This window comes from Anneissia japonica, unplaced genomic scaffold, assembly GCF_011630105.1.
Source record: "Anneissia japonica isolate Jap-2015-1 unplaced genomic scaffold, ASM1163010v1 scaffold2994_len2133135_cov197, whole genome shotgun sequence".
Lineage (NCBI taxonomy): Eukaryota > Metazoa > Echinodermata > Crinoidea > Comatulida > Comatulidae > Anneissia > Anneissia japonica.
In genome coordinates, this window is record NW_022728550.1 from 599,017 (window position 1) to 626,880 (window position 27,864).

Consider the following 27,864-nt stretch of genomic DNA (forward strand, 5'->3'; position numbering starts at 1 on the left):
AGATGTGTATAAGAGACCAGTATCACCACTCTCAATGTTCTTTCTCAAAACAGCATAAAAATATACAAACAATTTGCAATTGCAAATACTGTAGTATTCTATCATAGCAAACAATAATTAACGATGTTACAGCCATCCCCATTAACCCAATTTACACACCATGGTAAATTAGTTTCAACTTGCTTGGTCCCGGAAGATGGGACTTCAACAAGAATTCTCCTGTCCATCTTAATACTTACACCTGCTCTGAATGCCATCAAAATATACTTTAGCTCTAGATGACTTTAATCAAATTATAGCTGACATTATCAGTGCTTCCCACACAACAATCTGTGTAACCTGATGAAACATTAACTACAAAAAATATGGAATACATAGGAAATAGGAAAAAGGTGGATCCATGTATACAAATAGGGAATGGGATCCATTCTATGCAGGTTAAAGAAGATACTGTAGAAAAACAATTAAGAGATAGTTATAAGAAGCAGTTTGTTTTACAAGGTGTTCCCTCAAATTCTGTGTCATGAAATCCATGGGCCACTTGCAAAAGCAAAGAATGTATTCATCACTAAAGTAAAAGAAAAGCTATTTCCCTGCAATCTGCTAAATATCGTCTGCCTTAAAGCATCATAGCGACGACAGCTATGGTAAATAAGCTAAATGTTTAGCTACTTTATAAATCTAGCCTAATACTGTATTATTAACTTATTTAATAAATTATTTTATTAATATTAATATTATTATAAACACGTGTTTAATGGACTGCTAAAATATATTTCACCAACTAAATTGTAATTACTAAAAAGTTGCAATATCTTTGAAAATGGCTTTCCAATATCCAAATTGCTAAAAAAAAAAAAAAAAAAAAATAGTGCTATAATTAATCTCCACAAAAATCATAAAAAAATATAATTATGTTTATAATACAGTTTGCCCTCCAATTCGAAACCAACTTCGGGACCTGAAAATTTGGGGTGGTCTCTGGGTTGGTCTCCAATTAGAGGGCTTACTTTGTCTTAAAAGGTTAAATATTGTTATTTGGGTCTTTGGAAAAGTGGTCTCGAATTACAGGGGTCTCGGATTTAGAGGGCTCTCAAATTAGAAAATGAACTGTATCATATACAACACTATCATGCACATTGCAGTTTAATGATGTTTAAATGTGTGTTTGCCGATGGACACAGGATGGTTCATACAGTATCTACACAGCACACTCCTACACAAACGCATCACACATATCACAGTTCTTGGTGAGGGATAATTTGAGCAACAAGCATGCTAGCAATATGGGTTCAATAAATATGAATGCCTATCAGAAGTTGAAATGTCAACTTTTGATATGGTCAATACTTCAAAACTCTGTGTTTAACAAAGATATCTAATAATATCCATCAACTAAGAATGTTAACTTGAATACTGCCATCAGCATCTTAACATATGAATGTTGAGTAAACAAATCACTAAAATAAAACAATATGAATGTATTATATATTCTCGCGTATAACGCAAGGCTAACATAGACAATTGCGATCGAAAAAAAGGGAGTCGTCTTATATGCGCAACATACACTTTTTTTTATTATTTTATTTTAAAAATTATGTTCATCTTATGTAATGCCTATGGGGGAATAGTTTTCAGTTTTAAATAATGTACGGGTTCTTGACTGTAGTAAAATATTTACAGTGCATCATTAAAACTTTTAAAACTGAATTGTTCGAATTTTACTTCTGATTTTTCAGCTAGCATTGTGGAACAATTGCTGGTGTTGCAGGTTTTAATAGACAGTTAGGTTAAAATATCTTCACAATCAACAAATCATATACATTGTAAACTAAGTAAAATGCAATGGAAAAAGAACCCCTTTATCATTTCATTAATAGAGAGCACAGGAAAGGGATTAAAGTAACTACAGTAATCTATTGCAATTGTGATTGGTCAATCTCTTGAAATGAGGTCAAACCATTCAAGCATCACTGGCGTTAGCTTCGTGGTGTTAACTAATCTGGGGTCTGCAGGTAGCGTAAATAACTTCACGAAGGTGGCGTTGTGAGTAACGCCACTGCCTAGTTCACACACAAAGGCGTACGCTACGCCAGCCTTACGCCGTGTGTGTGGACATACAGTACGCTAAGATACTGTATTAGCACACAGTTCTGAGTACCCATCTAATTACGGTCGCTTTGATAAAGGGATTAAATATTGAGACAAATCTTAAAAGATCATATAATCTAATTATCCTGATATGGGTAAATTACACTGTAATTGGACTCCTGTGCAGCAATCAAACTTACGACAATTAAGAAACAGTAGGCAACTGAATTGTTTTCCTCTGAAGTCCTTTATTTCGGAAAATGTTTTGATACAAAATTACAGATGTCTCCACTCACAATAGGGAGGACTATTTATATTCATGTCGTTTTGTCCTGCTGAAAACTTGACTTACCTTTTATGATACATTAGTGGTCACCCAAGAGATCTGATAAACGAACTAAGATTTACTATTTGAATCTTACAACATACAGACTACTATATTGTACTGTACTACAGTATAACTATAAGAAAAGTAAATAAACTAAATGGCTTTGTAAAGCACACGGACCTCATACTGTACTTCCACTGACATTGTACTATGTCAAAAACAATCAACATGATCAGCAGTGGTGCCAGTAGAGTGTGAGGGGGACACTGCATGGACTCCCGTCGTCCAATGCTACAAGGTATAAGCTGATCTAAATAAACATATTGTGATTGTCAATATACAGTATACAGTATTACGGTTTAAAAGCACAATCTTTTAGAATCTCTCCGCATTAACCTCATCATCAGAGATTTTAGGCTCTAGATGGCACCTTGGTTAAGACCTCCTGATAGCATTGTTTAATACCCTCTACCTATGCAAATTTCTAGAGCCACTACTGGCCACATCATCAGAATTTTCAGTTGTAATTTAAGATTGTTTGCAATCTATCAATCAATCATTTTATTGGATCCACTTTTGATATAGTGGCACTCATATAAAATGTATGGTGCATCCAAGAGACATACAAAAATAGAGGAAAACATTCAGTTACTACTGTAAAGTATCCAACACATGAATTTGTTTGCTAAAGCACAGCAGGGTTGGTTGATTAGAGATATCTATTTTGAATAAACATAGTGCAGCGTTTAACCAAGATACTGTACTCTACATATTACAATGTACCATGAAGCTTCCTCAAAACACTTTTCAACAACTTTTCACAGAATATGTTCAATCCAATAAATTAGGCTATACAAACATACCATAAAACATCGAATAGAAGCCCCATGGGCTTAATCTTGAGAAGAAGCCTATCTCGAAAAGCCCATCCAAGGGTCCAAAAAAACAAAGCACACGGGGGTTTCTATTTGAGGTTTACAGTATACTATTTTAGCACTTCAATAATTTGTAATTAATAAGCACCACTCTTGAATAACATTTAAGGGCCACGCTTATTGGGGCATTATTGGGTCGTTCACTCTTTGTAACAACACGTATTGAATTTTCACTTTTCCAACTATTTTTAATGATGTAAATAAATAATTATAATTTTGTAGACTTCTTTTTATGTAATATTTTTATAATTCTATTGTATAATGTTTCCTATTTAAATATTATTTTTATTGTATTATGAAGATGAAAGTTTGTAACCATTTGTGTGTGCAATGAACCCTGATCACGAACAGCTTAAAATAAAGAGGGCTTACTAAATATTTTACCTATTACATACATTCTTAATAATTTTTTACATCAATATGTTACCATTCATTATGTCAACATACTGTAGGGGAATCGCTAATATTTTCGCATTTGTTGTTCCATACTCTTAGCACTACTGTACTCAGAGTCATATAGTAAACGGAACATTAATTTGATCCAATAACTGTATAAACAACTTTCCATCATCATAAGTATTACCGGTAGTTTTATAATCCTTAAACAAAATATTCAAAAATGAATAGTAAACAACAGAATGTTACAGTACATGGTGGTAATATGTGGACTTCAAGATAGTGTACGGAAAGTGCACCTGTAGTTTATTTATTATCTGCCAGTTTTACTACGGATGAACAGAAACTCACGGATCAAGATTTTTAAACTAATAAATAATAGCGAACAACATTTACACATGCAATAAATAAATCATTTGCCATTCGTCTGCAGTGTTTAGTGTAGCAAAGAGTAAACCTAGGCTACAGTATGGTGCATGCCCCGTACGCTCAACGTTGGAATCCTAAACAAACGACACCCTTTATGCCAATCAATGTGTTTTAATTACCCAGTAATGCACCACACATGGTTTATCTGTTTTCCCACATGAAAGTGACTGTACATCATGATTCATGAAGAAAAGTTTGACTATTATCAATCAACAAAAAGACCAGAGTTCGTAAAAAATGTACGTGTACAGTACTGTACATACTTTGGTCAACTTTAAATGAGTGTACTTCAAATGTAGGTTCCCTACAACAGCCCCCCTCCCTCTGGCCGCCAGCCAGTTTTTTGGAAAAGTTGGCAACTATGATGCACCTTTCCCATTGACATATGGGCTAGTGGGCTACAGCTAGGCCTATTTAAGATAAAATTCTGGAACACAAAATAGGCCCACAGTAGTCCCTAGCTAGCTCTATTTGAATTGTTTAATGCTTTATCTTTAAAATATGTAAAATATATTCAAAATTTTGATATCTTGATAGTGAAATTTACGGATTTGATCGTCAAAGGACTAAGTCTAAATTCAAGTTGTTTCTCCAGCTTACTATAGGGCCTACCTCCATGGGCCTACTATAGGCCTACTACCATACCTACCAAGTCTCCCGCATTTGGCGGGAGACTCCCGCTTTTCGCCCTAACCTCCAGCTCTCCCGCCACTAGCCTAAAATCTCCAGCTTTTCTAATAATCTCAAGATTTTTTATAAAAACCCACAATTTAATACAAAAATATCCAAAATGTGACAATTCTGTAGTTTTATAAGGCATATAAAATCTACGAAAGTTCTATCGCTTCGCGAAAATACATGCCGTTCCGATAGTAAACAATGTATTCGTGTAAAATTAACACTGGTGGCGCTGTACACATTACGTCATTTCTATTTTAAAGAAAGCTAAGGGTGCAACTTGGGCATACAACCAGTTACATTCATCAAAAGAGAGCAAATGACGCTTCAGCCTGTCTTTTACACAGATCTCCTTTTCTGTTTAACTTTTACCAAAAGAATTGTTTGTCAAATGTAAAACGTGTATTTGAGTATTTTGAAAATTTTGTTGAAAAAAATAAATAAAGTTAAGAGTTTTAACACTGAAATAAAGCTATAGAATTTTATTTTTCAAAAAATGTTAGTATATATTACCCCATTTTTAAGATTTAATTTGAGCACTAGAGAGGATCGGCGTGATTTTTTACGCAATTTCTGGAACGTCAGGATTTTGTTAATAATTAGGCCTACTGGGGTTTTTTTTACATAATATCGGAATCGGAGGACATTTGTTTGTACAATTTCTGTAGGTTCAATAACGATTATCACCGGAGGGTCATCGTGGCTGGCTGAAACTAAACCGGAATTTACTGGTGATAATATTGACAACAATGAAGTGTTAATCAAAGTTCATGAAATCTGTAGACTTGATAGGCAAGGTGGTATATTACCTGTCTCTTATACACATCTAGATGTGTATAAGAGACAGCAGTAGTTCCTGCTACAAAGAATGCATTAAATATTTATGAAACTTGATTTCATTTTCCTTGTAGGTTTAACCCTTACAAACAACGCATCAAAAGAACCCTGCCTCTTTCCAGGTCATTTCCATTTTGTAACTGGATGGGACACTTTTTAGCATAACCAATTATATCTCAGTAATTGTATAGAACAAAAGATTTAAATTCTATTCAATATTTACATGTTTGCCCGAGGTAAATAATAATGTGATTATGAGGGATTTAGCAATTTAAAAAAAAAAAAAAATAGGCCTTTTTACCCCAACAATAAATTGTTGTTGAGAGGCCAAGTAAGTCATTACAATCCAATCACTTTTAAGAGGTTGCATAGGGTTTGCAGTGTGTTATTGGAGTTTGCAGGGTTTAGTAATACCTACAGTATACACTGTTGTAGTAGCTCAACTGTCTTTAATCAGCTACTTGTCTACCTAGCATTTGACAAAGTAGCTTTGGGTCTCTATCAAACTTGTTGTCAAACTCAAAATGATCTTAATCCAATATTTCATCTTTTGATCAGGAACTGGCTAACCACATGAGGTTTCCTTTGTTACACAGTTAACCACTACACCATAAGTACTGTATACCTTTTTAACTATAGTACCTTATTTCTATCAAATTAGATAAAGTACAAGATAACTTTATTGTTGTATAGTAACATGATACAGTACATACTATACACAATTTTGTTCCAGTTGCATAAAATGTTGCAAATTTTAGCTTGAATTCAATTTGAAACCATTGACCTGATCATAATTTTCCAGTTAGTTACAAAAATATAAAAAGATTATTTGAAAAATGTCGATTTTACGAATGGTCTTTCCTCCTGATGACGTCATCACTGACCAATTAATACCGTAAAAAAGTCTGATTGCGAACGTTTTAAAAAGTGATAATATATATTTTTCTTAATAAAATTAAGTTTGTTGTATCATGGAGAAAATTCTCCATGGTTGTATTAATTTATTAATAGTTTGATCTTTTCTTCCATTTCTGCTATAATAATCACTATATATTAATGTAATAACCAGAACAACAAACTACCAACGCAAGTGTTGTCGGATTGAGCGCACTTGTTTACGATCACGAATAAATAAGAATGTTGGGGGTCAACAACTTATTGACATAGTGAATGCTAGATGATCGCGAAATGCATGAAAACAACACAATTCAGCGATCAGAAAACTAGAAAGAACACGATAGAAAGGTCCAATATGCAGATATTAAGAGTTAAAGTAATATTTTGTAAAGTGGAATAATGTCAGTGACTACAATAATTTGGTTTTTATCGAAAGTAAAGTCAGCTAAGCTCTAGCCCGGTAGACCACGCTGCTGCACTGCTGTAATAATACAGTATCACCACTCTCAATGTTCTTTCTCAAAACAGCATAAAAATATACAAACAATTTGCAATTGCAAATACTGTAGTATTCTATCATAGCAAACAATAATTAACGATGTTACAGCCATCCCCATTAACCCAATTTACACACCATGGTAAATTAGTTTCAACTTGCTTGGTCCCGGAAGATGAGACTTCAACAAGAATTCTCCTGTCCATCTTAATACCTGTCTCTTATACACATCTAGATGTGTATAAGAGACAGACACTATACAGCCCAGCAGTTTATTTTTAAAAAATGTTTTCCCCCAAAATGCCTCCCGGGCCATTCAAGTTGTCTCCGACCGCCGGTCGCGCGGTTGTGCACTTTTCCCAGCCCTGGAAATGTATCAGGAATATCGGAATTAACATTAATATAATTTTAAAATGAAGAACCAAGAAAACAGTAGCAGCAAACAGGAATAATATCAGAAACAACTTTATAAAATGGCAGCAGTAAACAGTACAAGGTATCAGGAAAATCACCAGATATGTTACCAGTTGGAGGCTCAAACCAAAATTGGAAAAGATTCAACATTTTTTTTTTTGCATTTTTATAGTAGTATAACTCTTTGATTTATTATGAAATTGAATTGATTGACAGCTTGACCAAATTCAAATTCAAAATGTATTTGGAAGAATTTCATCTAGTCTTTATCTGAATTAGTAAAAAATGTAAATGTTTTAATACTAAAAATGTAAAAATTTCAAAATGTATTTATTCATCAAAAATAAAACAAAGTACATAAAACATAAAAAGATCAAAAGATGAAAAGGACAAACACAAAAAGCCCAAAAGAGCTTCACCAACATTAGGAGTGATTAAAACCTTCCCTTTGTTCCTACCACAGTAGTTCCTGCTACAAAGAATGCATCAAATATTTATGAAACTTGATTTCATTTTCCTTGTAGGTTTAACCCTTACAAACAACGCATCAAAAGAACCCTGCCTCTTTCCAGGTCATTTCCATTTTGTAACTGGATGGGACACTTTTTAGCATAACCAATTATATCTCAGTAATTGTATAGAACAAAAGATTTAAATTCTATTCAATATTTACATGTTTGCCTGAGGTAAATAATAATGTGATGATGAGGGATTTAGCAATTTTTTAAAAAACAAAAATAGGCCTTTTTACCCCAAAAATAAATTGTTGTAAACATAAAATAATTTTTTTTTTATTGAGAGGCCAAGTAAGTCCTATATTACAATCCAATCACTTTTAAGAGGTTGCATAGGGTTTGCAGTGTGTTATTGGAGTTTGCAGGGTTTAGTAATACCTACAGTATACACTGTTGTAGTAGCTCAACTGTCTTTAATCAGCTACTTGTCTACCTAGCATTTGACGAAGTAGCTTTGGGTCTCTATCAAACTTGTTGTCAAACTCAAAATGATCTTAATCCAATATTTCATCTTTTGATCAGGAACTGGCTAACCACATGAGGTTTCCTTTGTTACACAGTTAACCACTACACCATAAGTACTGTATACCTTTTTAACTATAGTACCTTATTTCTATCAAATTAGATAAAGTACAAGATAACTTTATTGTTGTATAGTAACATGATACAGTACATACTATACACAATTTTGTTCCAGTTGCATAAAATGTTGCAAATTTTAGCTTGAATTCAATTTGAAACCATTGACCTGATCATAATTTTCCAGTTAGTTACAAAAATATAAAAAGATTATTTGAAAAATGTCGATTTTACGAATGGTCTTTCCTCCTGATGACGTCATCACTGACCAATTAATACCGTAAAAAAGTCTGATTGCGAACGTTTTAAAAAGTGATAATATATATTTTTCTTAATAAAATTAAGTTTGTTGTATCATGGAGAAAATTCTCCATGGTTGTATTAATTTATTAATAGTTTGATCTTTTCTTCCATTTCTGCTATAATAATCACTATATATTAATGTAATAACCAGAACAACAAACTACCAACGCAAGTGTTGTCGGATTGAGCGCACTTGTTTACGATCACGAATAAATAAGAATGTTGGGGGTCAACAACTTATTGACATAGTGAATGCTAGATGATCGCGAAATGCATGAAAACAACACAATTCAGCGATCAGAAAACTAGAAAGAACACGATAGAAAGGTCCAATATGCAGATGTTAAGAGCTAAAATAATATTTTGTAAAGTGGAAGAATGCCAGTGATTACAATAATTTGGTTTTTATCGAAAGTAAAGTCAGCTAGGCTCTAGCCCGGTAGACCACGCTGCTGCACTGTTGGTTCGTGCTACGCCTGGCCGCAGTTAGCCTATCGGCGCTCAATGGCAGAAGATAGCTAGGCCTACTTTAGGAGACTAACACCTGATCTACCGTACAGTAGTTTACAAATCTTTCAATTTAAAAACACGACTTGGTACCAAGGGGTACGTAAAATAGATGTCTTACTGTATATTGGAGTAAAAAAGTAATTTAAATAATAAAAATAAAACAAAATGTAGGCCTGTTGTCTAAAAATATGTAATGCTACTTTTATTTCACCCTAATAATAAAAGAACTTCCTCTTAAACTACTACAGTACTGTTATCAAATAAAGTATTTAGGGCTATAGTATGAATGGATTATTTTTAAATAAAATAACCAAGTATTAAACAGGACTTCTGTAAAAGGATGAATTACTGTAATAATACAGTATCACCACTCTCAATGTTCTTTCTCAAAACAGCATAAAAATCTACAAACAATTTGCAATTGCACATACCTGTCTCTTATACACATCTAGATGTGTATAAGAGACAGATATAATATATATAATACTGTGTACACAAAAGCTTGTGACAATACATATTTCAACTAGTCTATAAAGTGCTACCATTTTTTTATTGTTTGTAATATATAAGTAAAAGTACTCACCAATCACCTGAATCCATGTAGAAAAACAATTAAGAGATAGTTATAAGAAGCAGTTTGTTTTACAAGGTGTTCCCTCAAATTCTGTGTCATGAAATCCATGGGCCACTTGCAAAAGCAAAGAATGTATTCATCACTAAAGTAAAAAGAAAAGCTATTTCCCTGCAATCTGCTAAATATCGTCTGCCTTAAAGCATCATAGCGACGACAGCTATAGTAAATAAGCTAAAGGTTTAGCTACTTTATAAATCTAACCTAATACTATATTATTACAGTAACTTACTTAATAAATTATTTTATTAGTATTACTATTATTATAAACACCTGTTTAATGGACTGCTAAAATAAATTTTACCACCTAAATTGTAATCACTAAAAAGATGCAATATCTTTGAAAATGGCTTTCCAATATCCAAATTGCTAAAAAAAAAAAAAATAGTGCTATAATTAATCTCCACAAAAATCATAAAAAAATATAATTAATGTTTATAATACAGTTTGTGCTCCAATTCGAAACCACCTTCGGGACCTGAAAACTTGGGGTGGTCTCTGGGTTGGTCTCCAATTAGAGGGCTTACTTTGTGTTAAAGGTTAAATATTGTTATTTGGGTCTTTGGAAAAGTGGTCTCGAATTAGAGGGGTCTCGGATTTAGAGGGGTCTCAAATTAGAAGGTGAACTGTATCATATGCAACACTATCATACAACACATTGCAGTTATGATGTTTAAGTATGTGTTTGCAGATGGAAACAGGATGGTTCATACAGTATCTCCACAGCACACTCCTACACAAATGCATCACACATATCACAGTTCTTGGTGAGGGATAATTTGAGCAACAAGATTATTTCAACCATGCTAGCAATATGCATTCAATAAATATGAATGCCTATCAAAAGTTGAAATGTCAACTTTTGATATGGTCAATACTTCAAAACTGTGTGTTTAACCATGGTTTAACAAAGATATCTAATAATATCCAACAACTAAGAATGTTAACTTGAATACTGCCATCAGCATCTTAACATATGAATGTTGAGTAAACAAATCACTAAAATAAAACACAATATGAATGTATTGTATATTCTCGCATATAACTCGAGGCCTACAGTAACATAGAAAATTGTGATCGAAAAATAGGGAGTCGTCTTATATGCGCAACATACATATTTTTTTATTATTTTATTTTTAAAATTATGTTCATCGTATGTGTGGATTGTCCATGACACACAAATTTATTGCTGAAATGAAGTTACCTGTGCTACAATAACTGTTAAGTTCACCTTGTACATTGTCAGCCAGAAATAAATGCAATACAAGGCGATTATTGTTTAATTTGTGAGTTAAGTTTAAATTGACGCTTTTTAAATGCTGATAATGAAATCCATGAACTTTACCAAACGTTTGACTTACAGTATTATACAATTTGAAGGCTAAATGCAGGCCTGGTCCCAATAGATTGTATCAAAAGGAGGAATTCCAATGGTAAAACGGAAGGGAGGGTGTCATCTTATACACCCAACAAACAAAAATCGTCCAAAATTTTTCCTACAGTAAACTCAGGGTGATCTTATATTATACAGTACATGCACTGCCTTCTACCTGAGAATATAAATGGTTAAAAACACAGCAAATTTGCATTCCCTTCACAACTTTTTTTGTCAAAATGACCATATCTATTGCATTTGGTTCATTAAATAAAAGTTGTCCAAATTATTATTATTATTATTTACATTTAAACAGAAAAATACAGAAAGCTTGGAACCAGCATAGAATCTATCCAAGTGATGTCTTGAAGAAGAAGATAGTTAGTATCAACCACATAGATTTGAATGATTTATTAGTAACGCCTTTAAATTTTAAGATTTCCAGTAAGGGTATGTACACACACACGGTGTAAGACTGGCGTAGCTAATCCACAGAATAAAATTCCAAAGTGTGCACACAAACGGCATTTGCTATATTAACGCTAGCGTTAAACTAGTAGTAATGCCTATGGGGGAATAGTTTTCAGTTTTAAATAATGTACGGGTTCTTGACTGTAGTAAAATATTTACAGTGCATCATTAAAACTTTTAAAACTGAATTGTTCGAAGTGAACTTTACGATTACTGTATTTTAAATGAACAATTTTACTTCTGATTTTTCAGCTAGCATTGTGGAACAATTGCTGGTGTTGCAGGTTTTAATAGACAGTTAGGTTAAAATATCTTACAAAACACAATCAACAAATCATATACATTGTAAACCAAGTAAAATGCAATAGAAAAAGAACCTCTTTACCATTTCATTAATAGAGAGCAAAGGAAAGGGATTAAAGTAACTACAGTAATCTATTGCAATTGTGATTGGTCAATTTCTTGAAATGAGGTCAAACCATTCAAGCATCACTGGCATTAGCTTCGTGGTGTTAACTAATCTGGGGTCTGCAGGTAGCGTAAATAACTTCACGAAGGTGGCGTTGTGAGTAACGCCACTGCCTAGTTCACAAACAAAGGCGTACGCTACGCCAGCCTTACGCCGTGTGTGTGGACATACAGTACGCTAAGATACTGTATTAGCACACAGTTCTGAGTACCCATCTAATTACGGTAGCTTTGATAAAGGGATTAAATATTGACACAAATCTTAAAAGATCATATAATCTAATTATCCTGATATGGGTAAATTACACTGTAATTGGACTCCTGTGCAGCAATCAAACTTACGACAATTAAGAAACAGTAGGCAACTGAATTGTTTTCCTCAGAAGTCCTTTATTTTGGAAAATGTTTTGATACAAAATTACAGATGTCTCCACTCACAATAGGGAGGACTATTTATATTCATGTTGTTTTGTCCTGCTGAAAAATTGACTTACCTTTTATGATACTGTACATATAGTACTTAGTGGTCACCCAAGAGATCTGATAAACGAACTAAGATTTACTATTTGAATCTTACAACATACAGACTACTATATTGTACTGTACTATAAGAAAAGTAAATACATTAAATGGCTTTGTAAAGCACATGGAACTCATGATCAGCGGTGGTGCCAGTAGAGTGTGAGGGGGACACTGCATGGACTCCCGTCGTCCAATGCTACAAGGTATAAGCTGATCTAAATAAACATATTGTGATTGTCAATATACAGTATACAGTATTACGGTTTAAAAAGCACAATCTTTTAGAATCTCTCCGCATTAACCTCATCATCAGAGATTTTAGGCTCTAGATGGCACCTTGGTTAAGACCTCCTGATAGCATTGTTTAATATCCTCTACCTATGCAAATTTCTAGAGCCACTACTGGCCACATCATCAGAATTTTATTGTTTTATTAACAGTTGTAATTTAAGATTGTTTGCAATTTATCAATCAATCATTTTATTGGATCCACTTTTGATATAGTGGCACTCATATAAAATGTATGGTGCATCCAAGAGACATACAAAAATAGAAGAAAACATTCAGTTACTACTGTAAAGTATCTAACACTAAACATGAATTTGCTTGCTAAAGCACAGCAGGGTTGGTTGATTAGACATATCTATTTTGAATAAACATAGTGCAGCGTTTAACCATGGTTTAACCAAGATACTGTACTCTACATATTACAATGTACCATGAAGCTTCCTCAAAACACTTTTCAACAACTTTTCACAGAATATATGTTCAATCCAATAAATTAGGCTATACAAGCATACCATAAAACATGGAATAGAAGCCCAATGGGCTTAATCTTGAGAAGAAGCCTATCTAGAAAAGCCCATCCAAGGGTCCAAAAAAACAAAGCACACGGGGGTTTCTATTTGAGGTTTTACAGTATACAATTTTAACACTACAATAATTTGTAATTAATAAGCACCACTCTTGAATAACATTTAAGGGCCACACTTATTGGGGCATTTATTGGGTCGTTCACTCTTTGTAACAACACGTATTGAATTTTCACTTTTCCAACTATTTTAATGATGTAAATAAATAATTATAATTTTGTATTCTTTTTATGTAATATTTTTATAATTCTATTGTATAATGTTTCCTATTTTAATATTATTTTTATTGTATTATGAAGATGAAAGTTTGTAACCATTTGTGTGTGCAATGAACCCTGATCACGAACAGCTAAAAATAAAGAGTGCTTACTAAATATTTTACCTATTACAGTACATACATTTAAAAAAAATTTTTACATCAATATATGTTACCATTCATTATGTTATTGTGGTCCTTACAGTAAGTTCAACATACTGTAGGGGAATCGCTAATATTTTCGCATTTGTTGTTCCATACTCTTAGCACTACTGTACTCAGAGTCATATAGTAAACGGAACATTAATTTGATCCAATAACTGTATAAACAACTTTCCATCATCATAAGTATTACCGGTAGTTTTATAATCCTTAAACAAAATATTCAAAAATGAATACTGTAGTAAATAACAGAATGTTACAGTACATGGTGGTAATATGTGAACTTCAAGATAGTGTACGGAAAGTGCACCTGTAGTTTATTTATCATTTGCCAGTTTTACTACGGATGAACAGAAACTTTTAAACTAATAAATAATAGCGAACAACATTTACACATGCAATAAATAAATCATTTGCCATTCGTCTGCAGTGTTTAGTTTAGCAAAGAGTAAAGCTAGGCTACAGTATGGTGCATGCCCCGTACGCTCGACGTTGGAATCCTAAACAAACGACACCCTTTATGCCCATCAATGTGTTTTAATTACCCAGTAATGCACCACGCATGGTTTATCTGTTTTCCCACATGAAAGTGACTGTACATCATGATTCAAAAGTTTCACTATTATCAATCAACAAAAAGACAGAGTTCGTAAAAAATGTACGTGTACAGTACTGTACGTACTTTGGTCAACTTTAAATGAGTATAACTTTTTGGTTTTATTAAGTTTAACATACATTTGTCAAATCAGTAGTGAAAATGCCCAGATTGCGCTAAAAATTCAAGGAGGCATCACACCCCTGGTTCCCTACAACAGCCCCCCCTCCCTCTGGCCGCCAGCCAGAGGCGCGTTGCTACGCAACGTAAGTTCTCACAGATTTTTTTTTGGAAAAGTTGGCAACTATGATGCACCTTTCCCATTGACATAAGGGCTAGTGGGCTACAGCTAGGCCTATTTAAGATAAAATTCTGGAACACAAAATAGGCCCACAGTAGTCCCTAGCTAGCTATCAATTGTTTAATGCTTTATCTTTAAAATATGTAAAATATATTCAAAATTTTGATATCTTGATAGTGAAATTTACGGATTTGGGAAGTAGTCCACTTCAACGTCTTTTTCGAAATTGAAGTTTGTGTCTCTTCGTGAAAACGGTGTCCAAATATGCATTACAGCACAAACACTGCCTGTTTACAAAATTGATACCCACTTATACGTCGCGTGACCAAAGGTTCTTAGCGCAGTCAGATGATCGTCAAAGGACTAAGTCTAAATTCAAGTTGTTTCTCCAGTTTACTATAGGGCCTATCTCCATGGGCCTACTACTACTAGGCCTAGGCCTCTAGGCCTAGGCTAGGCCTATATTCTATAAAACTGAATTCAAGTAAATTGAGGATGTAAGATGTTGATTAGGCCTATATTGTCAATCCAGTGAAATAAATATTATTGCTGAATAGCATATAGAAATGAATGAAAGGTGTGCGCCCATTTGTTAATGTTTCTGTAGGACCTATCCTACGCTTTGCGGGGCACGGGCGGGATAGGGCAGAGAGGGAATCCGACAAAGTGTATGTAGGCTAGGCCTAAGGCCTAGGCTAGGCTGCCTAGCTTTTCATTTGACACACATTATTAAAAAATCAATTCTTCCCTGAGAATCTAATGATTTTGATTCGAATCCTTCCCACGGGAGGAACCAAAAAATACAGAGTTCTATATTACTCCTTTTGTGTTAAAAACATGGAATTTAATAATTCCATATCTGACAGCCATTTGGAAAATGTGATCAAATCAAACGATTGTTTACAACCGATCCCTACATAACGGTGAACGAACTTCCCTGGAAAGGGGTGCCAAGGAACAATCTCGTCCTCTCTCGTGCAGAAAACATAGCATATCTTACCTTTTTCTGTCGTTGGAAACGTATTTAAAGGTTCCTCGTCACGACCGACTTGAGTAATAATGGACGTACTTTCCATTTAGATCACCTATGTATTTGGTTTCACTGCAGATTTGTCCTAAAATTCCAAGCAAAACATCCAAATTCTCACATGCGAAGCGAGCCAAGATGGTGGAAAGAGGTCAACATAATTATAAAATAAGTGTCAACTTACGAGGGAGTTTCTAGTGAAATCGGTATGATGTAAATAAACAAGTAGAATGTGGGCAGAACAGCACCATGCTACATATAAATGATGGGCTGAAACATTTGAGTCTCTGGTTTTACATGCAAATAGGACTGATAATAAATTGTATGTGGATATTTATTTTAAAAATATGCTTCTAGGCCTACATCAGTTTAAATGCATTTATGATTCTTTAAGCGCCAAAATGGCGTACTCGCGATACACACCAGCGCTAGCTTTGTCAATTGAGGTGTCCTCAGTCGAACTGAGGCTATGATTGGCTGGTTTTTTTTGCGGTCAAGGTTTACATTCATTTAGCCTGATCGAATGTGTACAAACAAGAGCACATTGATCTGACCAGGGAGTTGTTATACACAACAACTCCCTGATCTGACCAAGGATGTATAACATTGCCTGGAGTATCTGATTTTGGGAATTAACACAATATTTATTGCTGCTGTTATCGAAAGAAAAAAAAGAATAAGTGGCAGTTGGGGGTGGGGGATGTCGAAAGGGACCGCTTTTTCCTGGTCTCTTCCCCCAAAACCCAATCTATAATTTTGAGTAGGCCCGGTTTTTATGCGTGCGTGATGGTTACTTGATCATATTGATAGGCCTGCCACTATTTTTTTTTTTTATTAAGATTCATAATATTAGAACACCGAGTCCGAAATTTCTTAAAAAATAAGAACGAAATAAGAACAAATTTTTTGGTCTATCTGTATCACACGACGGAGACGAGTCATCATGGGAGTGGGGGTGCGAGAAAATGTTAGAGGGATTGAGAAAATGTTACTAGTTAGGGGGATTGAGAAAATATGTTACTAGTTAGGAGGGGGAGGGGTTAGCAAAGTATTTTTGTTCACGGAGTGGTCGGGGGTAGGCAATCTCAATAGAGATAATTGTTATGGCTGAAAAGACTGCGTTTAATTATTAGACAATTTCAAAGCATATGTGACTACAAGTCTCCTATAATAAAAGACCACTTCTGGGACTGGGCGTCCATGGTTTTTATAGAGCTTTGGTCTCTAAATGGAATAACAAAGAAAGCCATTTGTTAATTTAAGACCATAGAAAAGTGGTCTTTAACTTGAGGGGTCTTTAATTAAAGGGAGACCTGAATTTAACAATAATCAAATTTTATTTTGTAATACACACATTTCTAATCAGAATATTTGCGTTCAACGTAGGCCTATACCATGCATAAATCGTCAAATCGTGCATTACTGTCATTAATGTGTAGGTTACATGCTTAATCACACATGAAAATTAAGCCTCATTCAAGCTGGTTGGTTAATTTTTAAATAAATGATGTGTCTTTGATTGCTGGGGTAATAGTAGAAGGGGGGGCCTGTGACCCTCCAGCCCCTTTAAACCGAGGACTCTGGGAAGAAAGCACATTTGGTAAAGACTGCATTACAGTGCTGGGTAGTAGTAAGAGGAGCTCAGGGTCTCTTCAGGCTGGGAGCCTGGCAAAATTTTACTGGTTCTTATTTTTTTAAAGTGCAGCACTCATGCCAACACAAAAACCAAGGAGCATAAAACGTCAATGAAACTACAAATTATAGAGGGCGCAAGTTAACTTTTGTAGGATATGAATGCGTGTGTGGTACTGCTTGCTGGAACAATCAACAAGGATGAGAACATTTTAAGGGAGTTTTTTCGCACGCAATTTCGATGATCACCGTCTAGTATCAGTCGGTGTGCAACACCCCCAACGATAGATCAGGTAGCGTGAACAATGAGTACATGTTAGGCGAGAATTTGTTGTACCTTGTTTTGCGAACTTATTTTTTTAAAGATTGTCAGAGGGAAGAAAAAAAATTAAAATAAAATTTTGTTTTCTTATTTAGCAAACAGTTTTGCCAAAAACATCCAGACGGAGAAAATAAAAATAAAATTTTATTGGTGAATGTAAACAGTGTAGTAATGGGATGGTTAAATGTTTTAAATTTATATACTGTAATTGGGAAGAAATAATACATAGGCCATATCTTAATTTTTGGAGATTTCAAGGCAGTGGTGTGCGTAATAAAAATATAGAAAAAGCTGTTATTTTTTAAATAAAATGTCCATTTTTCCGTGGCAACGTGTGCGCTAATTGGCCAAAAATAAAATTTTATTTTTATTCGAAGACATCATTATTTGCGGGCGGCGAGTTTGCTAAACAAGGTACAAAATAGTCTTGCCTTACCAGAATAGTGCTACATAGCACCAGTGGTTTCAGGGCAGACGGTAGTGGTGCTAGGTATCTCTCAGAACATTGGCAAATTAAGAACAAAGGGTTCCACACACAAACACAAGACTAAGTGTGAGTGGAGCTGTAATTTGGTAGTTTTAAAATATGCTTGATTTTAAATTAATCCTAAACTCCTTTAAGAGTCAGGATTCTGCCTCATAACCAAAAACTCCACTCATTAAGCCTCATAATGAGACCTATTTTCATGTTCCTGTATGCTTCCTGTGGAAAGACCCCACTTATTTATAATAGTGATTAAATGTCATTGGCAATCCCTGTACTACTGTATGTACCTCAATGATTTAAACACCAATACAAACTTCCAGTATTAATAAATTTATTTTATTCACACTCACCTCTTCATATAATGATAGCTTACTGAAATAATGACATATTTCAGATCAAACAATTCAGTTTACTAAATTTATGGGTTTTCCATTTTTCCTCAGTGAGTAACTTGCCAATGGACACAATATGATACCCTCAGATGTTACTCAGGGGAATCAAGACAGTAAAGTAAATGATCTAATGAGCATCTCTCTCTTTGAATAAGTACTGCACCAAACATAAACTTATTCGCTAGGCATCACTATTGAATAAGCACCACGACATGTACTAGATATATTCAATGATTAATTACAATTTCATCTTTTTTTAAATTTATATTTCCTTCACATCCAACAGCAAGTAACTTGCCAATTACAGGATGGATTGATGCTTTAAAATGAGTCACTTTATGAGGCTTAGCTGATTCTAAGCTATTAAAAATTATAGTAGAAATAACATAATCAATATTCCTGATGATGACATAATTAATGCCGAAATATTGAATCCCGACACGATGACGTGCATTTTGATACTTGGAGTACATATTATACTATATTATAATCAATAAAGTTTATTGATCAGTTTACAATAAAAAAAAAATCATAAGAAAAATCTATCATTACATATTCTATTTTTAGCATTATGTATTAATTTACATATTAACATTTATTGTATTGGGCAATGACACTTCTTTTTCCAAAACTGATTATCATTATGTAGTGCATAATGAGAAGACTGACATAACCCTAATCAACAGAACATTACTAGTTCTATCTCCAGTTAATTCAAATAGCTAAATATTTAAAACAGCATAATTCTGCCAAGATAAGTACCACATCATGCTAAGACAAGTTACTGAGGTTATCCTGCTAGAGTTAACAAGTTATCTTGCAAACATTGTCCTAGTCACTTGAAGAATTTCACTGTTCTAACAAAATCTCATGTTTTAATGAACTTGATTAACATTCCATCCACCTCATTTATATTACTATTCCATTAGAGAAGACTAGTTACGATGTAGAACGCTAATAATTGTTCTAGCGTCAAAGATGAAGTGTTCCATTGTGGTGAGCCAATCTGCTGCAGAAAAGTAATTGCCTGGCCCGGACAACTCATTTACCATTATCAGTTTGTCTCGTACTATGAGTTGAGATGAACCAAGTACGGTAAAGTTACAAGCTCTTGTGTCTGTTATCCAAGAAAATCAACAACTTCTTCTAATTCTCGTTGTCTAGCTTGTTCATGGGCCCATCTTTCCTCAGCAGTTTTTGGTGCTATCTTCCATTTTTCATGGTAAACTCTCTTTCCACAACTTGGGCACTTCTTGCCACCTGTCAAAGAAAGCAACTAATATAAATTCATCGCCAACTTTATCAATATTATAGGTTGTCTCCTTCCACCCATGGGTATGTGTACCTGGTGGGATAATATGCCATGAGACTAATCTCTAACAGCAATAGTATTAAATTGTCTCCTAGAGAGCTGATATGTGTTCCATTGGTATTTCATTAAATGACCAGGGTAATTATTATTAAGTAAAAGGAGGCCAACCTTTGCATGACGTGTTATATAAAACTGGCAAATTAATCATTCTTATTAATACCTTTATCATCTATATGACATTTACATTTATTATTTTATCATTATTGTAACATATAGATCCATGTATTTTATTTTTTTCAATAACGTCAAAGAGTGTGTTACAATTATTTATTATTATGATCTTTATAATTTTTAACATTACTGTATATAATTAGCCATGACTAGAGGAAATGTCGACACACCACCTTGTTTTTGAATGTAACTCAGCTGTTCAACAGAAAGACACTTTCTGTACAACACATTTGAATTTCCAGCAGAACTATATAAATTTAATATACTAATGCAAGATGCTGTCTGGTTGGTAGGTAGGTATGCATGTTGTAGCTCTACATAGAAAATATTATTATAATCATCAGTAATATTATAATCAATGTCTGAAAACATTAGGACATACCTGTAAAAGGAGGTGTTTTCATGTATTCTGATAAGCAACCATGATGAAATAAATGACCACAATAAACCCACTCTACATGACGGCCATGTTGGGGATCATTCACAACATGCTGTTCAACAGGAAATGAGAATACAATCATACTTTTAAAAAAACACATGTAAGGATGATGGAAATATATTTATCAACTACAGAATTTGATTAGGACCAGACCAATAAGGGTGTTGTTTACACTTTGCCCACAACAACTGATGCTAACTTTACACAGCCTAATAAAAGCAAGTGAAACTCTATATCAAACATGTTTGGTTTCAAACTGTACTAGTTTCAATATGTTTGTAATTTAAAACTGAAATTTTATTATCATTCTTATTACTATTGGAATTAATATATTGATAATACACAATTTAATATTTGTCTTACAAAACATGAAAAGTATGGTGTATAAAACACAGTGAAAGGAAAAAGAGAGAACTTAAACTAGGCCTAGATAAACAAAATGACTACAACAAATGGAGTGCTTACATTCGGGTCCGCAGGAAAAGCAGTTTCCTTGCAAATGACACATTTTTCCATAGGATACCTCTGGATGCACCCACGGATCAGGAACTCTGCGATAAACTTCAGAGATGGTTTCGCTTCAAAAGGTAAATCTCTGTAGAACAAATGTAATCAAGTTAATAGTGATGCTAAATTTATTACTGATTTACCAAACAGTTTATCTTTAGCACACAGGAGACAGTTACTAAAAGCGTCAACTAAAATGCCCAAAGGATTGTGTGTTCCTGAGGATTTAAAACACCTATATGTTGCCCTCTATAATGAGTTTTTAGAGGCATTTTTTATGATAGTTACTAAGGGGATGCAAAGATGCTAGCTTAGGCTTTTAATCAATATCAATCTATATTTTATCTTTATTGTATTTCATTTGCAATGAAAGAAAATAAATGTCTTAATTCTATTGAATTGGTCTAGGCATAGGCGACCACTATGTTCTTCATTATTTTCGGTAATATGCATATTGTAAAATTCAATTCAGTGTGCACATGTGAATACCCCAGTATGCTAAGGGTTTAAAAAACTGATTCCCCCATAAACCATTTCGGAAAACAAGAGCCAATTGAGTTTTGTATACAAATCTGCAGAAGGAGTTAGAAAGCAACACTTGCAATCTATCCTTATGGCCTGTTTCAGCAAACTTGTTCAGTAGAAATACAATACCTTAATATTTACAAAAAGCATAGATTTGCCTGTATGACTAACTTACATAAGAATACATACTTTGGCTTTTTCTTCAGAGGAGGGGCGACACATTGCCTTGCCATTTCTGTTGCTTGGGCAATACACATTTTCTGGAACAAGTCAGGAAAGTTTGTCTCTTTTTGTTCTACACTACAAAATAAGAACAAATTTTAAAAATTTACTAATGCCAAAAAATGTTTTTTAATAAGTGGTATATAATTAAAAGATAAAATGAATAAAGTTAATTTCATTGACAAAACAACCTTTTAAAACCAATTTGACCTGTACTATAGCAACAATAAAAGTATAAACAGAATATTCATACATGAATAATATATAGTATTGTTATGTCATCAGAGTAAATACAAACAAACATATAAGCATAGCTAAAAAACAATGAACAAAACTAGATATGAAAAAATACTCACCTAGCTTGTTCTTCTGGATAATTGTTAGGAATTGTAAATTTTAATTTCATAAAATAGTTCTTTTGATTAATATTTGTGGTTAAAACTCCAGATTTTTGTTTGACCTTGATTTCATCTTCTGGTGTAATTAATTCCTTTTTTATAAAACTAAGTTCATCACTACATACAGCAAATGCATTGTCTTCTAAAAACTGTCTTATAAACTTCAATACTGGCAGAACCTAAAAAAAAAGTAAAAAGTTAAGCATGACAGTCAATTTCTGATTTTTGGGACAAAAAGTAACATAAAAAAACAACACAAACAGATTAATATAGTCAGTATACAGGCCCTGTCTCCCGTAGCATGGGGGGGGGGGGATTAAGGGGGTTACGACGAACCGCCCAAAAACTGGAGAAGGTCCACATTTAAAAATTAAAAATTGATATTCGTAGATATATTGCAATGCTAATGACCCTGCCTCATTGGTCAGTTGTTAAGTTTGACATTGACTTTGAACAGGTACTTCACAACTCTTTATTCAGGAAACACATACAAAGAGTGACTGGGTAGTTTGGTATCCCAGTGCACTAATTATTACCATTATTGCCTACTTGCCATATTTTTGCAAATATCAATTAATTCAGCCTTGGCTGCGATTTTGATGTGTATTTGAATAAAGAATTAAAAAAAAAAAAAAAAATTACCACCACATTAGTACCTATGTAATTAATATGTGTATGTTTTTCCATAGATATTTGTTGCAATAGTAGGGAAAATAATATCAAAGTTTATAGAGGCCTAAGTATGATGCACCAATAATGCTAATGAAATGATAATCAATAAGTATGATTACCTGCCGTGTACCTAGATATTTCTTGGCTTCAGCGTCTGCTATATTGCATATTCCATGTAGTAATTTTTCTGATATTGTTTTGCTTTTTAGTTCAATAATGATTGGTGAGCTGGGATAGTCATCACCAAACTGAAGACATACTACCAAGTTTTTAAACTTGGTTTTCCTATAAAAATGAAAATAGCCACAATTAAATGATTCTCCATCTGGGTTCTGGATTCAAATACTGCAACAGGATTTTTCTCGTGACAAAACAAGCCTCAAACTGAGAGTTTATTATAGAGCATCACAGAGTAGAATCTTTCTGTCAATTTTTATTTCTTTATTCACTGTGACTAGTGCAAATACAGGTCTCTCTTTAATTAAAGAGCCCTCCAATTAAACACCACCACCAATTAAATACCACTTTTCTGTGGTCACATAGTAACAGATGTCTTTTATTTTTATTATTCTAATAAGAGACCAAAGTACTAAGACCATGGAAACCCCTGTCCCAAAAGTGGTCTGTATAGAGATTAGAGAGACCTGTACAATGAATAGCTTGTTCATACTTCACTTTTACCTTAACTTAACTCTAACAGATGCCTGATGACATGTAATCAGCTCTGAGCTATCAACTTCACTTGTGCATTTTTTGCTCAGCTCATCTAGTTCCTCCTTGACAAAAGACATCTTAAATTAGAACTGTTTATACAAAATAAAACAAAAATTAATTTAATAACAATGTTATTATTAGACCTTTTCCAACGTTGGAAAAACGATCATGGCAGTATAAAGATACAGTATTTCATCTAGCTTAAAAGGTACAGTAAGTTTTTTTACTAGTCTAGGGTTAGGCTATTTTCACCATTAATTCAAAGCAAAGAGTATTGTCATGCTTGTCTCTATGAATTCCATCTAGTTAGGCTGCGATGTATTTAATATTCAAATAATCAGGAAATTAAGTGTGTTCTGTTCATTCTATTATTAAAATATACAGTATCCTTTACATTACAAATAAATAGGCCTCTATAAGTTACCGTGAAAATTTCAAGTTTGTTACACTTAAAATTACAACTCGTTTCTTGTATGTTATGCCAGGCCTAAGCCCTAAACAGGTTTCCCTCCTGGTGAATTGACAAATAATATATAATGTTTGCCTTTCCCACAGTCTTTTTATGTCGTTTTGCCTTTTCATGTTGTCTGCCTTTCCCACAGTCTTTTTATTACTTTTAAGTCAATAATATGCATAGTTATTATATAATTATTAGATTACAATATTTATTAGGATATTTATATTAGATAGTAATTCAATGTATCGAATTGACCGAAAACATACAATACAAAACGTGTTCCATACATCACAGCCGAAACGGTCCTACACTGATGGCAGGCAAGGATGGAAAAAAACACAAAAAAGTACCAAACTTATTTCTTGTTTCTTGTTTGTTTGTTGTGCCCTGCTCAATACGACCAATAATAAGGCCCAGGCTAATAATTATTAACAATAGATAATCTTGCAATTGTAACGATACATGCTCTGTCCATAGTAAAGTAGTTTAAATGCATATATAATAGTAGACCTACGACCTGGCCACTTCTAGAACCTAACCCTACCCCAAGCTTAGTGCTAGGCCGAAACGCGGGTCTAAATGTGTTGGTCTAGCCAGGCCTAGTCTATAGTATTTTAGGGCCAGAGGCTAGCTTAGTTATTATTAATATAGGGCTACAACTAGTCAAAGAAATAATATCAAACAAACATGTATTATTATTAGTTAGGCCTAGGCCTAGGCCAATATCTACTTATTGGAATCGCCATTATTTGATTACAAAACATTTCTAATGTATACTGAATTATTAAGAACAACTTTCCTGTGAACTCGACGATCAAAAAAAATCTTACCACTCACTACAAATATTATTATTTCTCAGCTAGAGACAGGTATATATAATTAAAGGATGCCAGTCAGTTCGAGCGGATGTCAGTTCGAGCGGATGCCAGTTCGAGCGGATGCATTTAGTGCGAACTATAACAAGGGCGAACTTATCGTCGCCGTATTCTTGTATTTGTTTGTTTAAATGCAAAAAAAAAAATGCTCTGATTACTAAGGTTCTGAAAGGTTTTTAGTACTTTTTGATAATTACTCCATGTTTGAATTACAGTCTTGGCAGCTCCGACTACCAAGATGGCCGCTAACAAGTTAAAACTACAGTATAATAGAATTGCGCACTTTTCAGCTTAAAAAAAGAAGAAAGTGTATGTTTTACTAGAGTGCACGAGAAGCACACACACAAGACGAGACAAGTGACCATTATTTTTTCACGGTAAACAAAGTGGGGTGGCTAGCCACCCTATTCACCACCCCTCCCCCCCTTCCCCAGATCCGCCACTGGATGGGGTTCTGTATTTGAAAAAGCAAATTATATTTGTAATTGAGTTATATGCTACTCACTTATCTATTGGAACTGGCCCCTTTGAAAATGTCAAATTTTTAGCTCAAATTATATTTGTAATTGAGTTATGCTACTCACTTATCTATTCTAGAACTGTTGTGTACCCCTTCCCCTTTGAAAATGTCAAATTTTTAGCTCAAAAATAGGAAATTTTGAAGTAATTCGTATAAAACTCGCACAGGTTGTTGTTCGCACAAGTGGATCTTCTTCCGCTCAAACTAGCATCCGCTCGAAAAAAATTCCGCTCGAATTGGCCTTCGCTCGAAGTAGCATCCGCTCGAATTGACTGGTTCCTACTAATTAAAGTATGCCAAAACATAGCTACATCAAGCTAGCCAACAATCTGCCAGCCAACAACAAGCCAGCCCACAATTCCAGCCAACAATAAGATAAGATACGATCGCGTTGGACTGCAGATTTCACTATTTACTTCACTATATGTGCGGCCGCGAAATTAGCGATGTTTTTAGTATAATCTTAGATAAGCATGTGGTTACCATAAGCAAGAATTTAGTCCAAAGAAACTGTTTATCATCTTGATACCTTCCGACGAAATTTGACCCTACCAGCGTCCCCACCGATCGATCTAACGTGACGTTGTTATGTGGGTGTTTTATAGATTATAGAGAATAGTAATATCACCGAAAAAATAGATAAAATGACAGTTGAATGACCAACAAAGGCAATTGAATACAATAGTTCGTCATTAGAAGTTATTTAGTATAACTTTATTTGGAAATTTAATCTCAAGATCGAGTTACCGTCCCCGGCGTTGTCAGTGACGTCGTATGACTTGTGTGTGATTTTTACCAATTAACCCTAAAGTAAAAAATAGTTGAGCCATGTAGTACCTTGGAAATCAACCCAGAAACCCGGTAGTTTGTTGATTGTTTATTGGTGGTAGCGTCCTTTCGCTGCCAAGTTTTTTGGCAGTTGCGTCCCGTTGACATCCCCTTTTCAAAAGTTAAAAAATAACCAACATAAATTTTAAGTATTAAAGTGCCATTCTCCAACTTTATCTCATGCAGCCACAAACATGACGGGTGGATATAGTAATTTTCCTAGTTTTTATGTATGACATTGCCATTTTCCGGCATCAAAATTCCCCAATTTTTAAGATTTTCTCACCTCCATGATGGGGATAGGCCTTTGTGGATATAGTAATTTTTGTTGTTTTTATGTATTTGCCATTTTCCTGCATCTAAAACTCTCTAATTCTTAAAATTATTTTACCTCAGCCTCAACCATGGTGGGCTGAGATAAATGGATTAAAATTTTCATAAATTTTAAGTATCAAGTGTTGTTTTGGGGCATCTATAAAGTCTCAAATTCTTGCAATTAACTCATCTGCGCCCCAAAACCATGTTGGGGCTCAGGTGGATATCGTAAATTTTGTACTATTCAAGTGCTTTTTTGTGCATCTAACGAGTCTCTACTTCTCAAAATGTTCTTACCTGAGCCCCAACCATAGTGGGGCTCAGTTGAAAATGGTAGTTTTTAGAATAGTAAGTACTTAAATTTCATTTTCGGGTACCTAATTAATTAATTGGGGTTTTTTTTTACTCAATTTGTCAAAAACATTATTATTTAATAGGTAATGTAAGTTCCATTTTGGGGCATCTAATGGTATAAAATACTGAAATTTTTTGTGTCACCGCCAACCACGATGGTACTGACGTGATGTGGACTCTCATTACATCAGCACCCCCTTCTTTAAAATATGGATACGCCACTTTGCTGAAAACAATAGTTAAGACAAATATATTTCCATTCGTTTTGTTGTTCATGTAAATGTCTGATAAGTTATTACTTTAAAACAATGCTAAAAACACAGTGTCAATACGAACATTTACACATGAAAGACTGAGCTGAGCGAGTCCGAATTAAGGTGGAATTAGTAGTGGTTATGTGACGTTTGTCATGCACTGTATTATGCGCTATAGAAATGGAAGAGCATAATGTAATGGGAATGAACGTCTCTGGTATTGCCGACAGTACAATCAGTGTAAAATATAGGCTATTGTGGATTTAAACAATGTCCTAATAGCAATGTTCAAAATAAATGTAAATCAAATAAATATGACT

At 34.0% G+C, this 27,864-nt stretch overlaps 2 protein-coding genes across 6 annotated transcripts in view; both read right to left on the minus strand.

The window, feature by feature from the left end:
• Window positions 1-16,538, minus strand: part of LOC117114283 (carboxy-terminal domain RNA polymerase II polypeptide A small phosphatase 1-like) — a 50,820-nt gene extending 34,282 nt beyond the window's left edge. For 2 of the 3 annotated variants that reach the window (XM_033257903.1, XM_033257901.1), the window contains exon 1: window positions 16,062-16,538. In XM_033257903.1, coding sequence (XP_033113794.1) covers window positions 16,062-16,137 — 76 coding nt within the window. In that variant the 5' untranslated portion in view covers window positions 16,138-16,538. The remainder of the gene's footprint in view (window positions 1-16,061) is intronic. The other variant, XM_033257902.1, reaches the window with a different exon arrangement.
• Window positions 16,539-18,843: 2,305 nt separating this feature from the next.
• LOC117114335 lies at window positions 18,844-25,301 on the minus strand. 3 transcript variants are annotated; one of them, XM_033257985.1, is made up of 8 exons: window positions 25,198-25,301; window positions 23,909-24,030; window positions 23,347-23,512; window positions 22,514-22,734; window positions 22,125-22,235; window positions 21,369-21,498; window positions 20,847-20,955; window positions 18,844-20,181 (listed from the first exon to the last, which is right to left on the minus strand). In XM_033257985.1, exons 2-8 carry the CDS (start codon window positions 24,016-24,018, stop codon window positions 20,042-20,044), a joined length of 987 nt encoding a protein of 328 aa, XP_033113876.1. In that variant the 5' UTR covers window positions 24,019-24,030; window positions 25,198-25,301; the 3' UTR covers window positions 18,844-20,041. The 3 variants fall into 3 exon arrangements, with proteins under 3 accessions (XP_033113876.1, XP_033113874.1, XP_033113875.1); XM_033257983.1 differs by having other exon boundaries at window positions 25,236-25,295; XM_033257984.1 differs by having other exon boundaries at window positions 25,229-25,288.
• Between the last annotated feature and the right edge of the window lie 2,563 nt (window positions 25,302-27,864).

Excerpts from the sequence above, each read along its gene's own strand:
- LOC117114335 (XM_033257985.1), bottom strand. The coding sequence starts at position 24,018 with ATGTCTTTTGTCAAGGAGGAACTAGATGAGCTGAGCAAAAAATGCACA. Across the intron at positions 22,735-23,346 it reads AATATCTAGGTACACGGCAG|GTTCTGCCAGTATTGAAGTT; the intron begins GTAATCATACTT and ends CTTTTTTTTTAG. Across the intron at positions 21,499-22,124 it reads CCTCTGAAGAAAAAGCCAAA|AGATTTACCTTTTGAAGCGA; the intron begins GTATGTATTCTT and ends TTTGTTCTACAG.